Below are 18,414 nucleotides of genomic sequence, written 5' to 3'. Positions count from 1 at the left end.
TTTTATTAATCTTTACTATTGTTTCTGTCATTTTTAAATTTATTTCCACTTGGATCTTTATGATTTCTTTCCTTCTACTAATTTTGGGCTTTTTCCTTCTTTTTCCAGTGGCGTTAGGTATAAAGTTAGGTTGTCTATTCAATGTTTTTCTTGTTTCTTGAAGTAGGATTGTATTGCTATAAACTTCCTCTTAGAACTGCTTTTGCTCCATCCCATAGATTTTGAGTTGTCGTGTTTTCATTGTCATTTGTTTCTAGAATTTTTTTTTTATTTCCCTTTTGATTTCTTCAGTAACCCATTGGTTACTTAGAAACATGTTGTTTAGCCCATGTGTTTGTGTTTCTTACAGTTTTTTTTCTTGTAATTGATATCTAGTCTCATAGCATTGTGGTCGGAGAAGATATTTGTTATGATTTCAGTTTTCTTAAATTTACTGAGGTTTGATTTGTGACCCAGGATGTGGTCTATCTTGGAGAATGTTCCACTTGAGAAGAAGATGTATTCTGCATTTGGATGGAATGTCCTGAAGATATCAATGAGATCCATCTCATCTAATGTATCATTTAAGACTTGTGTTTCCTTATTAATTTTCTGTTTTGATGAGCTGTCCATTGGTGTGAGTGGGGTGTTAAAGTCTCCTACTATTATTGTGTTACTGTCAATTTCTCCTTTTATGTCTGTTAGTGTTTGTCTTGTGTATTGAGGTGCTCCTATGTTGGGTGCATTGGATAAGGAAATGGCAACCCACTCCAGTACTCTTGCCTGGAAAATCCCATGGACGGAGGAGCCTGGTTACAGTCCATGGGGTCACAAAGAGTTGGGCATGACTGAGCGACTTCACTTTCACTTTTCACTCTCATGCATTGGAGAAGGAAATAGCAACCCACTCCAGTATTCTTACCTGGAGAATCCCAGGGACAGAGGAGCCTGGTGGGCTGCCGTCTATGGGGTCACACAGGGTCGGACATGACTGAAGTGACTTAGCAGCAGCAGCAGCATGTTGGGTGCATAGATATTTACAACTGTTATGTCTTCCTCTTGGATTGACCCCTTGATCATTATATAGTGTCCTTCCTTATCTCTTGTAATCTTTATTTTAAGGTCTATTTTGTCTGATATGAGGATTGCTACTCCAGCTTTCCTTTGCTTCCCATTTGCATGGAATATATTTTTCCATACTCTCATTTTCAGTCTATATGTGTCTTGAGGTCTGAAGTGGGTTTCTTGTAGACAGAGTATACATGGGTCTTGTTTTTGTATCCATTCAGCCAGTCTGTGTCTTTCGGTTGGAGCATTTAATCCATTTACATTGAAAGTAATTATTGATGTATATGTTCCTATTGCCATTTTGTAATTGTTTGGGGTTGGTTTTGTAGGTCTTTTTTCTTCTCTTGTATATCTTGACTATATAAGTCCATTTAACATTTGTTGTAAAACTGGCTTGGTGATACTGAATTCTCTTAACTTTTGCTTGTCTGAAAAGCTACTTATGTCTCCATCAATTTTGAATGAGATTCTTTCTGGGTACATTAATCTTGGTTGTGGATTTTTCCCTTTCAGTACTTTAAATATATCCTGCCTTTCCCTTCTGGCCTGCAGAATTTCTGCTGAAAGATCAGCTGTTAAGCATATGGAGTTTCCCTTGTATGTTACTTATTGCTTCTCCCTTGCTGCTTTTGATATTCTTTCTTTGTGTTTAGTCTTTGTTAGTTTGATTAGTATGTGTCTTGGCATATTTCTCCTTGGGTTTATCCTGTATGGGACTCTTCATGCCTCTTGGACTTGATTGGCTATTTCCTTTTCCACAATGGGGAAATTTTCAACTATAATCTTCAAAATTTTTCTCATATCCTTTTTTTCCCCTTCTTCTTCTGGGACCCCTATAATTCGAATGTTGGCGCATTTGATATGGTCCCAGAGGCCTCTGAGGCTGTCCTCAGCTCTTTTCATTCTTTTTACTTTATTCTGCTCTTCAGAAGTTATTTCCATCATTTTATCTCCCAGCTCACTGATTTGTTCTTCTGCTTCAGATATTCTGATATTGATTCCTTCTAGAGTATTTTTAATTTCAGTAGTTGTGTTGTTTGTTTCTGTACATTTACTCTTTAATTCTTCTAGGTCTTTGTTAATTGATTCTTGCATTTTCTCCATTTTGTTTTCAAGGTTTTTGATCATCTTTACTATCATTATTCTGAATTATTTTTCAGGTAATTTTCCTATTTCCTCTTCATTTATTTGAACCTCTGTGTTTCTGGTTTGTTCCTTCATTTGTGCAGTATTTCTCTGACTTTTCTTTTTTTTTTTTTTAAGTTATTGTATTTGCAGCCTCCTTTTCCCAGGCTTCAAGGAAATTGAATTCTTTCCTTGAAGAAGGTTGAATTCTTTCTTCCTTTCAGTTTCTGCCCTCCTAAGGTTGGTCCAGTGGTTTGTGTGAGGTTCGTATAGTGTGAGATTTGTGCTGAGTTTCTGTTTGTTTGTTTTTCCTCTGATGGGCAAGGCTGAGTGAGGTAGTAATCCTGTCTGCTGATGATTGGGTTTGTATTTTTGTTTTGTTTGTTGTTTAGATGAGGTGTCCTGCACAGGGTGCTACTGGTGGTTGGGTGATGCCAGGTCTTGTATTCAAGCGGTTTCCTCTGTGTGAGTTCTCATTATTTGATATTCCCTAGGGTTAATTCTCTGGTAGTCTAGGATCTTGGAGTCAGTTCTCCCATTCCAAAGGCTCAGGGTTTGATCTCTGGTCAGGAAGGAAGATTCCACAAGTGGTTTGTTATGACATTAAGGGAGGGTAAAACAAATATCTGAAAATGAGAAACCAAAGATGAACACCAGGCAAATGGCAGTTAGAAAATCAGGCAAATAAAAATTAAAATAATGGAATATACATATATACATATACACCCATGAGCAAAGTGAAAACAGCCCAACAAAAATAAAGCAGTAGATTGACCCAGCAAACAAAGGAAATAAAAATTTATATTTACTAGTTAAGGACAAAACTAACTTAAGCACAAACTGGAAAGTGAAACAATAAATGTAGAAAAAATATAATAGGTTAAAAAAAATTAAAAATTAAAATTATAAAAAGAGAAAAAAAAATGGAAGAAGAAAGAAAAAGGGGATAAAAAGGAAAACTCCACAGAACTGCAAGAGCCCAGTGTAGAGGCAGAGGTTTATAACAACAGTAGAAAGTGTGACTGAATAGACACATATACATACACACCCATAAGCAAAATCAAAGCAGTACAACAAAAATTAAGTACAATAGATTGACCTGGCAAACAAAGGAAAGCAAAAATTATATCTACCAGAACAAAACTAGTTAAAGCACAAACTGGAAAACAAAACTGAAGCAAGGTGCCAATTGGGGAATAAAGCAATGAAAATAAACCTACAAATACATTGAGAGGAAAGGAGAGAAAGAAAAGAAGAAAGAATAGATATGCAAAGTTAAACAGAGGTAGATAAAGAAGATTTATATACTTTAAAGATTAACTGCAAAGGGAAAAGAATAGTAGGAAAAGCAAACAAAGAATAAATGTAGAAAAAATAATAATAGGTTTAAAATTTTTAATTTAAAAAAGAGAAAAGAAAAAAAAAAGAGGAAAACTCCACAGAACTGCAAAAGCCCCTCATAGAGGCAGAGATTTATAATGACAATAAAAAATGTGACTGAGGAAAAACAAAAAACAAAAAAAAGCTGAAATGCTTAATTGGATTTCTTAGTGCCAATAAAATTGACAACTACAACAGATGGGGGGCGGGGAATCCAAAAGAATCTACAGAACAAGTCAAAAAATAAGAATAATAAATGTCTTCCTTGAGTCACTGCCGTCAGAGTCCTTTCCCTCACTGGGAGTCACAGTCCACCTCACCTCCCTAGGATGCCCTCCAACACTGTACTGATCTCTGGACCTGCTGTGGGGGCTGCTCACATTCTAATCTGTCCCGCTCCTGTGTGTTCTTGCCTCCAATGTCCACAGCTATCAGAGCTAGGGCGTTTTATTTTGTGGGAGCTCTCAATGGCCTTTTATATATTCCATAGACACAGTCTGCTTAGTTGATGTGTGGATTTAATCTGCAGCTTGTACAGCTGGTAGGAAGGTTTTGGGTCTTCTTCCTTAGCTGCACTGCCCCTTGGTTTCAGTTGTGGTTTTATTTCCACCTCTACATGTGGGTCGTCCACTGGGGTTTAGCTCCTGAGGCCACGCTGGAGGGCTTGGGTTTGCCCTTGTGAAGGCCAGGTATGGAAGTGATGCAGCTGATTGGTTCGCAGTGGTGCTGGCAGCACCAGGTACTCAGGGGGGTTGGTGCCTAGGGTAGTAGAAATATAGTCCTCTAGAAGGGTATGGCAACTAGTATTGGCCAATACACTTCAGTATTCTTGCCTGGAGAACCCCCTCTCTGGCAGAGAAGCCTGACAGGCCACAGTCTACAGGGTGGCAAAGAGTTGGACAGGACCAAAGCGACCCTATGCACATAAACACAAGACTTTTTTTTTTTTTCTGCCTGTGGCAGCTCTGCCCCAGTGTGAGTTGAGTGTGAAGATGGTGCAGCTGCTTGGCTTGCGGGGACCCTAGTGGCACCAAGTATTCAGGGACACAGACTGCCTCCGCAGCGGGAGTTATGGCCCTATCAGAGTCTTTTTTTGAGCCTCTTGTAGCTGGCGATCAGAAGGCTTCTTTGACCAGTCTTTCTCCCTAGCTCCACCCGTTCAGGCATCTAGAGGGCTCCCTTGGCTGGGGTCCTTTTCTGTAGATCAGTGCATCAGGCACTTAAAGGGGCACCTGGCTGGGGTCCTTCTCTGTAGTTCAGTGCCTCAGGTGTTTGATGGTCCAGCCTCTCTATTGTTCCTCTGCTGTTGTTGACACGTGGAGAGAGAGAGGCTATGGCAAAGTCTCCAACCCCTATGCGTGACTCAGCAGTGTTGCCTTGTTTTCATGGCTGCCTGGCTCTCCTCCACAGGCATTTCCCACCATGATCTCCTCCCTCATATCCCCTCGATCCATCTCTCCACAGTTAACAGCAGCCCTCCAGCTCCTGTCTCTGCCCCTTCCAGGAGACCCGCATTCCTGCCCAGCATATGTATGGCTGTGGCAAGGACTGCCTGATTCTCATTCCATTTAGGCTACCACAGATCAGCTGTTTCACTCTCAGCCTTAAATGTTTCTCCTCTGACTCAGACAATTGCCCCGCTGTCGGGATCAGACCCCTGCTTCAGTCCGTCGAGGGCAGGTGCAGTCCTACTAACACTCCTGTTATTCCCGCTAGTTCCTTCATCCTACCGAGTTTTGCGTGGTGGTTCTATATATTCTTTCCCACTGGTCAGGTACTCCTGTCCACTCTCAGCTGGTGTTCTGCACGCATTGCTCTGTCTGAAGGTGTATTCTTGATGTGTCCGTGGAGAGAGATGTACTCCACATCCACCAGCTCCTCTGCCATCTTGTTCTCTCCTCTTTTGTTTTAATTAATTTTTTAAATTGAAATATAGTTGATTTACAATGTCTTAATATTAGTTTCAGGTGTACAACATATACTCTATTTAAAGTCACCATATAATATTGGCTGTATTCCTTGTGCTGTATATGACATCCTTGTATTTTATTTATCTTATACCCAGGAGTTTGTACTTAATCCCCTTCCCCTTTCTCACTCCTCCCCCCTTCCCAACCCCCCATGGATAACCTAGTTCTCTGTATCAGTAAGTCTGTTTATGTTTTGTTATATCCATTCACTTATTTTTTAGTTCCCATGTATAAGCGACTGAACTGAAATGAACTGATGTATAAGTGAAAACAGTATGTACTTTTCTCTGACTTACTTTACTAAGCATAATATCCTGTAGGTCCATTCATGTGGATGCAAAGTTTTGCAAAAATTGCAAATTTTTTACGACTGAATAGTATTCCATTGTGTCCATCTTCTTTGTCCATTTGTGTGGGTTTTTTTTTTTTTTTAAGTCAAGGGTTCTTTTATTTTAAAATAAAATGAAGTTTTAAAAATATTTTTATTTATTTATTTATTTGGCTGTGCCCGGTCTTAGTTGCAGCACACAGAATCTTCTATCCTTGTTTCAGCATGTGGGATCTTTAATAGGATCTAGTTCTCCAGCCAAGGATGGAATCCCTGCATTGGAAGTACAGCATCTTAGCCATCAGGGAAGTCCTTACCTACTCCTCTGTTGATGGACACTTACATTGCTCTGTACTGTTCTCCATTACAGCAGTGTCAATTCACACTCCAACCAACAGTGTACCAGGGTTCCCTTTTCTCTCTAGTCTTGCCAATTTATTATTTGTGGTCTTTTTGACAATAGACATTCTGATAGGTATAAAGTGCTGTCTCATTGTGCTTTTGCTTTGCGTTTCTAGGATGATTAGTGAAGTTGAGCATCTTTTCATGGGCCCTTTCGCAATCTATATGTCTTCTTTGGGAAAATGTTTGTCAGCTCTTCTGACTATTTTTAACCAGGTGGTTCATTTTTTTTTTTAAATATATATATTTTGAGTTGTATAAGCTCTTTAAATGTTTTGGATATTAACCACTTATAAGACATGTCATTTGCAAATAACTTTTCCCATTCAGTAATTTGCCTTTTCATTTTGTTGATGGTTTCCTTCTTTGTGCAAAAACTTTTAAATTACTTTCCATTGTTTATTTTTGCTTTTGTTTCCCTTTCCTAAGGAGACAGATTCAAGAAATTATTGTTGAGATTTATATTAAAGAGTGCACTGCTTATGTTTTCTTCTAGGAGTTTTCCAGTTTCCAATTTTACATTTAATCCATTCTGAATTTATGTTTGTATGTGGTATGAAAAAAAATTCTAATTTCATTCTTTTACATGTACTTGTCTGGTCTTCCCAACACCACTGTTGAAGATACTGTCTTCCCCATTGCATAGTTTCGCCTCCTTTGTCCTAGATTAATTGGCCATAGGTGTGTGGGTTGATCTCTGGGCTCTCTCTTCTGTTCCACTGATCTGTGCATCTGTTTCTGTGCTGGAGGCCTGTTGTTTCTTTTTAAACAACATAAAATGTTGGGCTGGGACATTGCTGTGGGAATTTTAGTTACGGTGGTCAAAGAAGGTGATTTTAAAGACCTGAGAGAAGTGAAGGAGCTAGCCATGAACATACTGGATGCAGAAATTCCAGGAAAAATGCACATCAGTTACAAAGCACCAAGGTGGAGATGTCTCTGGCACGTTAGAGGAAAAGCCAGGAGGCCAGTGTAGCTGGAGCAGAGTGAAACTGAAAGTCGTTCAGTCATGTCTGACTCTTTGTGACCCCATGGACTATACAGTCCATGGAATTCTCCAGGCCAGAATACTAAAGTGGGTAGCCTTTCCCTTCTCCAGGGAATCTTCCCAATCCAGGGGTTGAACCCAGGTTTCCCAACTTGCATGCAGATTCTTTACTGCCTGCAATGCAGGAGACCTGTGTTCAAGAAGCAGAGTGAACACAGGGGAAAAAGTTTGGAGACCAAAGTGGAGTCATGAGCAGGTCACCTACTGATGACCTCATAGACCATCTAAGAACTTCAGCCTCTTATCCAAGGGAGTCCAGATTTCCTTTGGATAGTTTTAAGCAGAAGAGTGAACTAATCTTCTGTATTTTAACAGAAACATTCTAACTGCTATGGGCTGAGTGGGGGTGGGGGGCTGAAGCAGGGAGGCCAGTGAGGAGGCTTTTTTAAAACTCTGAGCAAGAGATGATTTTATAGGAAGACCAGTTGCATGAGGATTGAAAAGGATTGTAAAAGGAAGAGGGGTCAAGGATGACACCAAGGTATTTGCTAAGGCTGGAGGAATTCAGTTGCATTACCTGAGATAAGAAAGGCTAGGGAGCAGAGACGGGGGCCGGGGGGTGGCTCAGGGTTGGACAAATTAGTTTGAGATCCTACCGGGCATCCTGCTAGGGGTGTCAAATTGGTGATTGGATACATAGGTCTAGAGTTAAGTAAGAGGTGGTGTTGAAGGTATAGATTCAGGAATTATCATTACATATTTAAATTCTGAAGGTGATATGATATCCCCTGAGATAACTAAGAGGATGTTGAGATGGAAAGAGAAGAAGGTCCAGGAGTGAATCTATGGCCCTCTGGGAGTTAAGAGTTTTGTGAGCTATGAAGGAATGGCCAGAAGGTAGAAAGAAACTAGTGAAGTGTAACAGTATGGAAGCCAAATGAGGAAAACAGTTTAAGAGAAAGAATAATGCATTGTGTCAAATGCTACAGAGAGGTTAGATAAGGCAAGACTGAGAACTGATGGTTGGATAGAGTATGATTTCTCTAATTCTCCCCTGACTTATGATGGGTTGTCTTGCTCTGACTTCCCCCCAACAGGTTGTAGCAGATACCAATGTAAGTGCCATAGCAACTCAGCTTGAGAACCTGTCTACGGGCCACCGCATTGGTTCGCCCACTGCCGAGCATCATCTGGAGGACACAGAGTGAGTATTCTAGAAGCAGAGTGCCTCTTAAGTGTGTGGGCAAAGCTCGGCGAGACCTTGTCCAGACTGTAGAGTGTGCTCCCTAAGGGAGAGGAATGGATAGTGCACGTTACATTTTCTGAGTCCTGGAGAACCTCCAAGAAAACACCGGGTGGCTCCACATCTCAGAGGGCTTTGTTCCATCACGTGAGCTCTTCATGAACTGTTGCTCTCGGGCCTGCACACACTGCATCTGGCCACTGTGCGTGTGCCCTGTCTGCCCAGAAACCCAGATTGATAGCCTAGGCTCACCCTGCTTTATTATGCAGAGAAGCACGTGCCCTCAGTTTCTAAGCTAAAGTTTTGTTCTGAGGTTAACTCTTCTTGTCATACTTGCTGGCTTTTTTTTGCTAAAACCTGTCACTGAAATTAAAGTCGCTCACCAAAGCAGTGTTTCTCAAACTAGAATATCCATAAAAATAATCTAAAAGGCATATTTTAAAATGCTGATTCTTCTGGCCCATTCACAGAGAGCCTGAGAAAGGTGGTCAACATTGGGTTCTCCAGGGAAATGTTACTGCAGATAAGCTGGGGACACAGACTTTGAGAAATGCTGCCCCAGAAGTTACTCCAGTTCCACAAGTCACTAGCCAGTGCTCAATAAATGTCTGTGGACTGATCTGAGTGATTTATTGGAAGGATCTGATGATTACAGCCATTCCCAACTTTTTCCTGATTGTTCATCAATTTAAATGAGAGCTTTGAGTTTGTTTTTCTTAAGAATATTGAACTAGGCTCATTTTACTTTCTTTTCATTATGAAAATAATGAATGCTTGACAAATACATGAAAGTATAATACTTTCAAGCCATAGTGGCCCTTTATTTAAAAAAGAAAATCAGGACCCTTGTATGAAGAATAGTGTTCATGTAACACCCTTCAATGTGTTGTGGAATTGCAGAGGTGCCCTGTTACCCTGGGTACTTTGCTATGATCCCACAGCTGCCAGCAGGCTGGGAACCACTAGCATAAAAGAATTTAAAGATCGTTATAATCTGACCACTGTTAACATTTGGAGGTTTTTATTTTTTTACTAGTCTTCTACATGAAAGTGTATTAAAACTAATAAAATGAATTGAAAGTGTGAGATAAATGGAGACAAACTCCATGTAGTGTTGCCAGTGGAGGAGTGGAGCTGGTTTCCTCCTCTCCCCAAGAACACAGGCTCTAATTGTGAATAGGCACAGTTATGAAGGTCTCTAAGGATTTGGCCCCAGGGACTAGCTTTAAAACAATGGCTTTGGACTTCAAGGTTCCCACCTCAATATCCTTGGAAATGGGGGCTATGTTTAAAAGAGGAGACATGAATCTTCATGTCTAGTCAGTGGGCTATTACTGAGAATGCTTATAAGGCCACAAAGTGATGAAAGGTAGAGTCACATTCATGACATCATTACCATTCAGCCATAGGGGGTAATATGCCATTATTTCAGCAGATATTTATTGAGTGCCTTCCTAAGACACTGTACAAGTGCTGGGTCCTGAGGACTCAAACTCAGAAACATAGGCGAAGGCCATTGCCCCAGTTCTCATGGAACTGCCAGAGAATTAAAAACACAGACCCATAAATCCATGGTTATAAAACAGTTGGTAAGTGCTGGAGAACCAAGTTCAATGAGAGAGAGAAGTAAGCACAGGGTCCTCTGAAACCATGGAAGAGAGACAACTCAACTAGGGAATGTACTTGGCACTAAATGCCTAAGCTGAATTTTAGAATAATTGAAAAAAGCTGGAGTGTCATTGGAAACAGTTAAAATATATATGGCATAGACATTCAGAAATTACTATAAATGCCTGCTGTAAACAACCAGTAGGTGCATCAGCAAACAGCAGGTGTCAACGGGAAGCGGCTGAAAATCAAGCTTAAAATAAGCCAGGCAAAATCAAGGCACGGAGGAAGAGTGTTTGAGGCAGACAGCATATTCAGAGGTTGCTCGTATCCCAGGTTTGCAAATTTCTCTGAGTTTGCAAATAGCGCACGACTGGCTGCACTTATATTAGATGTTGCTGCCTCTCAGACAAGCATGCTGTTGCAAAACAAGTGATACTGCCAGGATACACAGACAAACCTGCAAATAAGGCAACAGGCCCTGGGGTGTTGGAACTCTTTTAGGTTTTTACCCTTTGGACAACTACATACAGGAATAAGAAACTGGTGTTAGTTAAGCTTAACTCCTTGTGAACCCACACAGGTAATTTAATTTTTAGCTATGTTGTTTCTGAGAGAGATGACTTCCACACTGGACGAAGCTTTGACAATCCAAATGATACATTTGAAACAAATGCTCTTTAACCATTTTGCTTCACCTTGGTTTCTCTCTTCTAGATTTCAGATCTCATTTACAAAGTCATGATCCTGAGGCTGTGACAGGCACAGTGCTTGGTGCTGGGAATACTCAGAGGGCAGAGCCTGCAGGAGTTTTTAGGCTGGTAGAGGAGAAGGATGGTTAAGGAATATGGCAAGTGCTGTATGGAAATGTAGACCAAGTACAAAGAGAGGACAGAGAAGGTTGGGGTGAATGCTTCCAAAGGCGTCAGGGAAGATTAGACGTGGGCTTTGAAGAATGATTTCCCACTCTCCGTGAAAGTGGGGGTCACTTGTGGTGAGGATATTCAGACAGCAAAAGAGCAGCCATTCCCTGAACGCTCGGGCTGACATCACCTGTTCAGAAGTCCACCTGCAGACTGCGGGGTACAACAAGCTCAAGTGATATCCTACCTCGCCATCTCCACGCACGTTCTTCACAGATGTAAAGACAGTTCTGTTCGGCTTTAAACAGTAATTTTAAAAGTTAAAACCTAAGCAAATAGAGTACTTTGACAACTTCAGCATCATGACTTTATTTTGTAGTTAAAAAAACAGTGGGTTTATGAAAGAGAAACCTCTAAAACATCCAGAATATTGGCATAATATGGGAAATTCAAAATAAGTTTCTAGACTGCTGACAATTTGATTTGATAAGCTGACCTTCATTGTTTCGCAGTATGAAAGTCTCTTTCAAATCTGTGTTCTTCCATGAAAATGAAATTTCCTCTCAATATCTATTCTTGAATTAAACAGCGTGCATTGTGCTTTCAGAACACCTCCACCTAAGATTATTACTTTGGAGAAAGGCTCTGAAGGATTGGGGTTTAGTATTGTAGGGGGTTTTGGAAGTCCCCATGGAGACCTGCCAATTTATGTCAAGACTATATTTGCAAAGGTATTTTTTTCCTTTTTACTGTACTTTTTTTTGTTTTAATGAAACTTAGGTGAGATTTTTTTTTTAATGTTTTACTTTACTTCACTTTGACACCTGAATGCATGCATGTATGCTTGTTTCATTTTCATCTTATAGAAAATTCCTGCATCACACAAGTGCAAGAAGAATTCTTTTATAAAAGTGGAATCACAAGAAGTATAATATTCTTTGGACCCTTTTACAAAAGTAGATGCTAACAGATTTCAAAGAGTGTCTTCTCTAAACAACCAGTATAAGGAGCATGGCACACTCTCTGCAAAAGCTCTTTGGCCTTGGATGTATTGTTCTGGCTAGAACAAAGATTTAGCTTTCTACTAAAGAAAGATAGCAGAGGGCCATGGCATAAAGCTTTGTACAAGCCTGGGATCAGTGCAGCATTAATGGCTGCCCATCACCAAAACCTCAGGATGTTTTAGCTAAAGGTGGTTTTCTCTCTTCCAATAGCCTGCCAAGTACTTACAGGACAGCCCAGTGTGTTAGACTAAGCCTGGATAATGGTGTTTTTCAGGAGTTAATTAGTCCAATTCATCCTACTTAATACACAGGTCATGGTGTGAATTTCATTATTAAAGTTGGAATCTAAATTCTTTATAAACTTTTAAGATCTCTGAAAAGTATTTAGTACTGATATTGCAACTTTATTCTTCAATGCTTTTATCACAGTCATTTGTTTACTAATTGATCAAATTGCTTCCTAGTGCTTTATTTTCCTAAAGAAATAAAGGCCCTCACAAAAGATATGATAGATTCTTTCTCTTTCTAGAAAGCTGTGCTATACCCTACATACAAGTTTGCTTTTACCTGTGCAGACTTTATCACTTGTTAACTGGGTCTGTGATCTGACACAGATTTAATCCTCCAGCTCCTGCTTTTGGAACACATTAGGCAGCTGCAGATCTCCACTCCTATTGCCATCTCGCAAGATTGTCTGTTAAGGAGGCATGTTATTCCCAAACACACAGCTGGTGATGGATGAAAAGGGAGAGGAAGGCAGATCAGAAAGATTCTGGGACTTCCTGGATGGTTCAGTGGTTAAGACTGCACTTACACCACAGGAGAATCGATCCCTGATTGGGGAACTGAGATCCCACATTCCACACGGTGTGGCCAAAAAAGGAATAGATTTTTTTTCTAAATATTTAAAAAAAGAAACATCCTGGATAACAGTGCTGTCCCTGTCTGATAATCTCCAACGTGGATAAACCACCTATAGACCCTCCTTTTCCTAAGATAACACTGTAAGTAGCTGTGGTCATGATCTTTGAGGGGGTTGTTATGTGTTGCATTTAAAAGAGCCAGCTCTGGAGATAATTACAGTGGAAAGGCTGCTCAGTGAGCCCCCACCTTTCAGCAAGTTCTGCCTGCCTGCTTTTGTCTCTGTAAAGTCCCTCCGGAATGTCTAATCATCAGCTCCCTTCCTACTTGTCTCTGGAGAAGGAAATGGCACCCCACTCCAGTATTCTTGCCTGGAAAATCCCATGGATGGAGGACCCTGGTAGGCTACAGTCCATGGGGTCGCAAAGAGTCAAACATGACTGAGTGACTTTACTTCCTACGTGTGAGGACATGGGCTACAGTCCCGAGAGAGGACAGGTTAGCTCTAAGGTCTTTTGCCCTGGGGCCTAGTTCAGCAGTCTGTGCCTATCCCTACGCATTCACAGAGACTGTGGAATGAGTCAGGTGCTGTTTCTCAGAACACCAGGACGTGCATTGCTGGCAGTTTTTAAAAAGAAACTATTATCAAATCAAGGGGGACAAGATTAGTGTGAATAATGGACAGACTGAAGCTCACACAGAATGCTCTTTTCATTGAAAGTGATCATTTAGAAAGCACCTACATAAGTAGTCACATTGTAATAAATATTGAGGATCCTTGGTATGTTTCATATTTTAAGGAATGGACCTTTTTGGTAAAGTGAGACACACATGAAATGAAAAACTCTGAGCAGAAAAAAAAAGTTCCCAGGTACTAGCTTATAACCTACTTAATTCAGTGTCAGTAAAATATTTCAGTGCAAATTATCATTATTACTATTCATACAGTTTCATGGAGTTCATTATAATATATATGATTTTTTGGCCACACCTCAAAGTTTGTGGGAGCTTAGTTCTCCACTCAGGGATTGAACCTGGGCCTCCAACAATGAAAGTACAGAGTCCTAACCACTGGACTACCAGGGAATTCCCTATGATAGGGTTTCATTTAATGACTCTCTTTTTTTCAGAGTGAACTAGTATATCATAATATAAAAGTTTTCTATAGAGAATCAATAAACTAAAAGCTAGCAAAAGAGTTCTTTTAAAGTGAACTCTTTCTACAACAGATTTTGACACCAAGCTAAAGATTCCCCCCATAGGACTTTTGAAGCTCTAAGAACTATAGCTATATGTTTTCTATTTTTTTTTTTTAAACACTGAACATATGTCCTATAAAATATTTATCTCTGATTCAGGTTTCTGGATCTCAGATGTCCACAGGGTGTGGGTTATCATGTGACCTTTTTGGTGTCCTGTGCATCTTTTAACAGTTCTCTTGCTCAACTAAGAAATTAATTTGGCCCATCCAGGTCTTTTTTTTTCCCCCTCCAAAAGTAGGAAGCCTCACAGGCTCTTAGGGCATATAGGATTTGAAAGGCTTAGTCAGTCTGATTAACAGGCTGCCAGGGCCTTCTGTTTTCTTTCAGGTGTTTGATTGAAAACTTCAAAATCAAAACCAGCTTTTGGTCTTAGTCCCATCAGCAGCCTGATTTTACTATAAACCAACATGAGATTGGCCTCAAGACTTCAGTAACCCTGAAAATCGAGGGAGCAGTTTTTTGAAGCCTGTGAAATCAGAAAATATGAGTTTGATCATCATTCATTTCATTATACTACCACAATTGTGCAGATACCCTGTGCCATACACTTAATCTTTGGAGCAGGCCCAAAGGTAGCTGTTTGAGCCCGTTTTACAGCATCAGGGAAGGGGAAGTGACCGAGCTGAGACACCACAAAAGGGTAAGGCCATGTGTCCTAGCTCGATGAAAGTCAATCTGTGAGCCATTTATTTCTTTCTTCCCTTGTTTAGCCTACAGATACCACACTGATAAAAGAGCAGAGGAGATACAGGTCAGTGTAATTATCAAGTAAACACAGCAACACCTGAAACAGTGTACACATCCTAGAAAGCTGAAAAACCATCCTTTTTCCATTGGTGGAAATGAAAACTTGAAGAGCTTAACATGCTTTTTAAAAAAGTAATTACACAGGTATTTGAGTTTACTGAAGCCCTTAAATCTCAGCATGTAAAATTTATTTAAATCAAATTAGATTTATCCATACACACTTTCTTAAAAAAATGAATATAGGTGCAAATTGATCTTGGTATTTTCCCCCCCAGTATAATCCTGGTTTTGAGTTTTTTTTATGACACCTTTATACAGGAATTCCACCCTTGTCACGGTTTTGAAATTCTAGGTAATTCTACCAGGTCAGGACCGCTACACTATGGGACACAGGTCCCTGGAGTGTCAGCGCCTCTTAGCTCGGCTTCTACAGGAGTCAATCAGGGACCAGGTGCCTGCATGCCTTGATTAATTTCCCCATAATTCAAAATCATGTAGAGTACTCCTTTGGCATGAACTTTTCAAAGAATTCTCAAAATTACCCTGGCAGATGGAGAAAGCTTCCTGTGAATCATTTTCTATGTCTTGTCTTTCTTCACTCTTCCAAAGTATTTCTAATAATATCATGATGTTTTTGATCCTCAGCTTTAGAATGAAAAAAAGCCCAAGTTTCACTTGCTTTGTGCCATGCCGAAGAGCCATGTATGACTGAATATGTAATGAAAGTAGTCATTTAGAAACTTGTTTAGGTGGATCAAAGATAAAGCTGACAGTTTTGAATATGATATTATAAAATGTTAGAAATGCTCCACTTCTGTGTATTTACATATAGGACAGTTTTATTGAGATCTAATTCAGATAGCATATAGTTCACCCATTTAGAGGCTATAGTCACTTTTGATAGATCACTACAGTGCTGACACCTTTTCAGTATAATGGAACCCTGTATGATGATGGTGTTGGCGATAAAACGAACACCAGATTCCGTTCTGCCTTTGTATGCTACATATTCATGAAAATGACATGATATGACATTCAGATTCCATTCAGTACTGAATATTGAAATAAGGTCCTACTTGTATTAAAAAAAAAAAGTGAATGTCAGGACATTTCTAGTAGTATATTATGTAAACAATGCATAATTATAATTACTATTCAACCTTAGGTCAAATAACATCCTACATTTTTCTTAGTTTTCTTAATTTAAAAACATTACCTAGAAATCATTTTAATTGGTAGTTTTAAAAGTTTTCTTTTACTATGCACACCATAATATTAACATTATTTGAATATTCATTGCTTCACCCTGGTTAAACTGGAATGTTTCTTATTTGTAGGGAGCAGCTGCAGATGATGGCCGATTGAAGCGAGGTGATCAGATTTTAGCTGTTAATGGCGAGACTCTGGAAGGTGTCACACATGAGGAAGCTGTGGCCATTCTGAAACGCCAGAGAGGGACTGTAGTCTTAACCGTGCTATCCTGAGCCTTGGGTCACAATCACAAGATAGATGTGGTTGTAGAATATTCACAGGAAAACAAAGTTCTGAGAAAGGATAAAACCCAGCCTCAACTAAAACCCATCTCCATCCTTACCGTCCCAACCTCTCTGCTCAGGAAAGATGGCCTGGGTTTCACATGAATTCCCCACGTCGACCATAATGTTTCCCAGCATCTCTCATCTCTTGCTGAGGTTAATTTCCAACAGCTGAGTCTTATGCATTTTGCATTTAACATCAGTGTTTATCAACTACTAGTAAGTGGTTCTGATTATATTTGCTTAAACGGAAGTTAACAACCTCTCATTCCTTATGGTCTTCTCTCCCCATCCTGACTCATATAGAGGCTGAGCAGCAACCAGATCACATCCGATGAACAGAAACAAATGTTAAGCAACTTGTCATCTCACTCCTGATTTACGTATGCTAATTGTCTCTTCAAATACGCCAGAAAACATTAGCAGTGTAATTAACTTAGCAGTGATCCCCGTGATGAAAAAGCAAATTCTCCTGTGGGAAATTACTGTGCTCTTTTCTGTACGACTTATCGTCAAATAAGTCTCGAATTCATTTCTCTGGATAGATCTTTATAAGTTAGTCATTGGTGATTATGATGAGCCAATTTGCAGACTGTAATCTAAAAATTTTGAACGGCTTTCTAATTGTTTTCTTAGCTACATAATTGCATACCACCGAGCAAATGTACCTTCTTCTCAGCAGAAACAGTTAGCATCCATGTTCTGAATTCTAACAATGCTAAGTTATGCTCAAGTCTGGGAAGTTCATCTGGAGTTAATGGCATCTCAGTGGGCAGGCATCATTCCTACCCCTCAGGCTTCAGATGAGGAGGTGGAAGTCCCAGAACCACTGCAGAGATTATCAAGTTTTTACTAAAGTAAACCCAGTTCTGGGTGGCCTTGGCATTGTGCAAAGTGGAGTGACAAATTGCAGCATCCGTCTCCTTGGCTCCATACCTGTCAGTGTATCAGCACAGTGGGTAGGAACGTAGATAGAGCAATGCACTTAGTCACAGAGTGACTGAGCATATGAACTGAGTCTCAGAATCAGTCATGGCTCCTTGGTGAATATTTTCTGGTCTCCAGGGAGCCTCGCATGTGCTGCAGTGTGCCTGCTAAGAAAGTAACCACAGCAGAAAATACAAGAATACTTTTAAAAGTTGGTTAGGGCCTTCTTTTTCGGGTGTTAGCAGGAAAAGGGGGGAGATGCTTATCTGTGAATGTTACAGGTTCTTCTATAAAAAAACGCACCACAAAAGATGAGTACCACGATGAGCAATAGAAGTAGAATGGCATTATTTGATGAAAACACAATGCTGCAAATGGTTTGCAATAATGATAAAAATATAATGGGCTCTAATTTAAATGTTATTTAATAATATAGATTTTAATTGAGAATTATCTTTTAGTAGAGGTAATCACAAAGTGCATTAACTCTTGTTGGAATATTTTGTGGCTATTCCAAAGTAAAGAGTGCCTAAATTTTATGTTGAAAATGTCTTTCATGACTGGTATTACGTTTTCTGAAATTACACATGGCTTTTGAAATTTTTATTGTATCCCAACATGCGCAGTGTTATTAGAAATTGTCTTTCATTGCATGAGGACCTATTAGCCTCAGAACGTCCTATGTTAATTGTATCTGCAAGAACACCTGAAGCAGCTAAGAAGAAATAAAGCCCAAATAAAACTTGAAAATGCACCTTAAAAAAATATATATATATACTTTTGAAATGTGATTCTGCTTGATTTTGATGGAATGACCATTAAATAGACATTTTTAAGTAATGTACCGTTGTTGTGTTTCTTTACACATTACCCTTTTAGAACATGCTACTAAAAGTCTCTTGATAGAGGAATTGTGGATGCTCCTTGCAGTAAATTGATATAACTAGTGCTTCTCATAACTGATTCTGTCTCTGCTTGCATGACTAGTAAATAACTGCCTTCCTAAAACCTTTTTTTTTTTTCTCATTAGAACTTACCAACAAGCTAAGAGAATATGAAGATGTGAATTTGTGAAAGGAGTAGTTCTCTCATAGCCACATATATTGTTATAGCCTCATTGTTTG

General features: G+C 39.6%; 1 protein-coding gene across 3 annotated transcripts in view; it reads left to right on the top strand.

Annotated features, from left to right (window-relative positions):
• The window catches only part of PATJ (PATJ crumbs cell polarity complex component), a 364,628-nt gene extending 346,599 nt beyond the window's left edge, over nucleotides 1–18,029 (top strand). For 2 of the 3 annotated variants that reach the window (XM_068992473.1, XM_068992482.1), the window contains 2 exons: nucleotides 8,338–8,444; nucleotides 16,166–16,299. In XM_068992473.1, the coding sequence (XP_068848574.1) occupies nucleotides 8,338–8,444; nucleotides 16,166–16,193 (135 nt within the window). In that variant the 3' untranslated portion in view covers nucleotides 16,194–16,299. Of the gene's footprint in view, nucleotides 1–8,337; nucleotides 8,445–11,561; nucleotides 11,686–16,165 lie in introns of all 3 variants that reach the window. The other variant, XM_068992464.1, reaches the window with a different exon arrangement.
• The last annotated feature ends 385 nt before the right edge of the window (nucleotides 18,030–18,414 follow it).

The sequence above is a fragment of the Capricornis sumatraensis genome, chromosome 2 (genome assembly GCF_032405125.1).
Source record: "Capricornis sumatraensis isolate serow.1 chromosome 2, serow.2, whole genome shotgun sequence".
In the NCBI taxonomy this organism is placed as follows: domain Eukaryota; kingdom Metazoa; phylum Chordata; class Mammalia; order Artiodactyla; family Bovidae; genus Capricornis; species Capricornis sumatraensis.
Note: the sequence above shows the minus strand (reverse complement) of the source record. Positions and strands in the feature narration are given on the sequence as shown.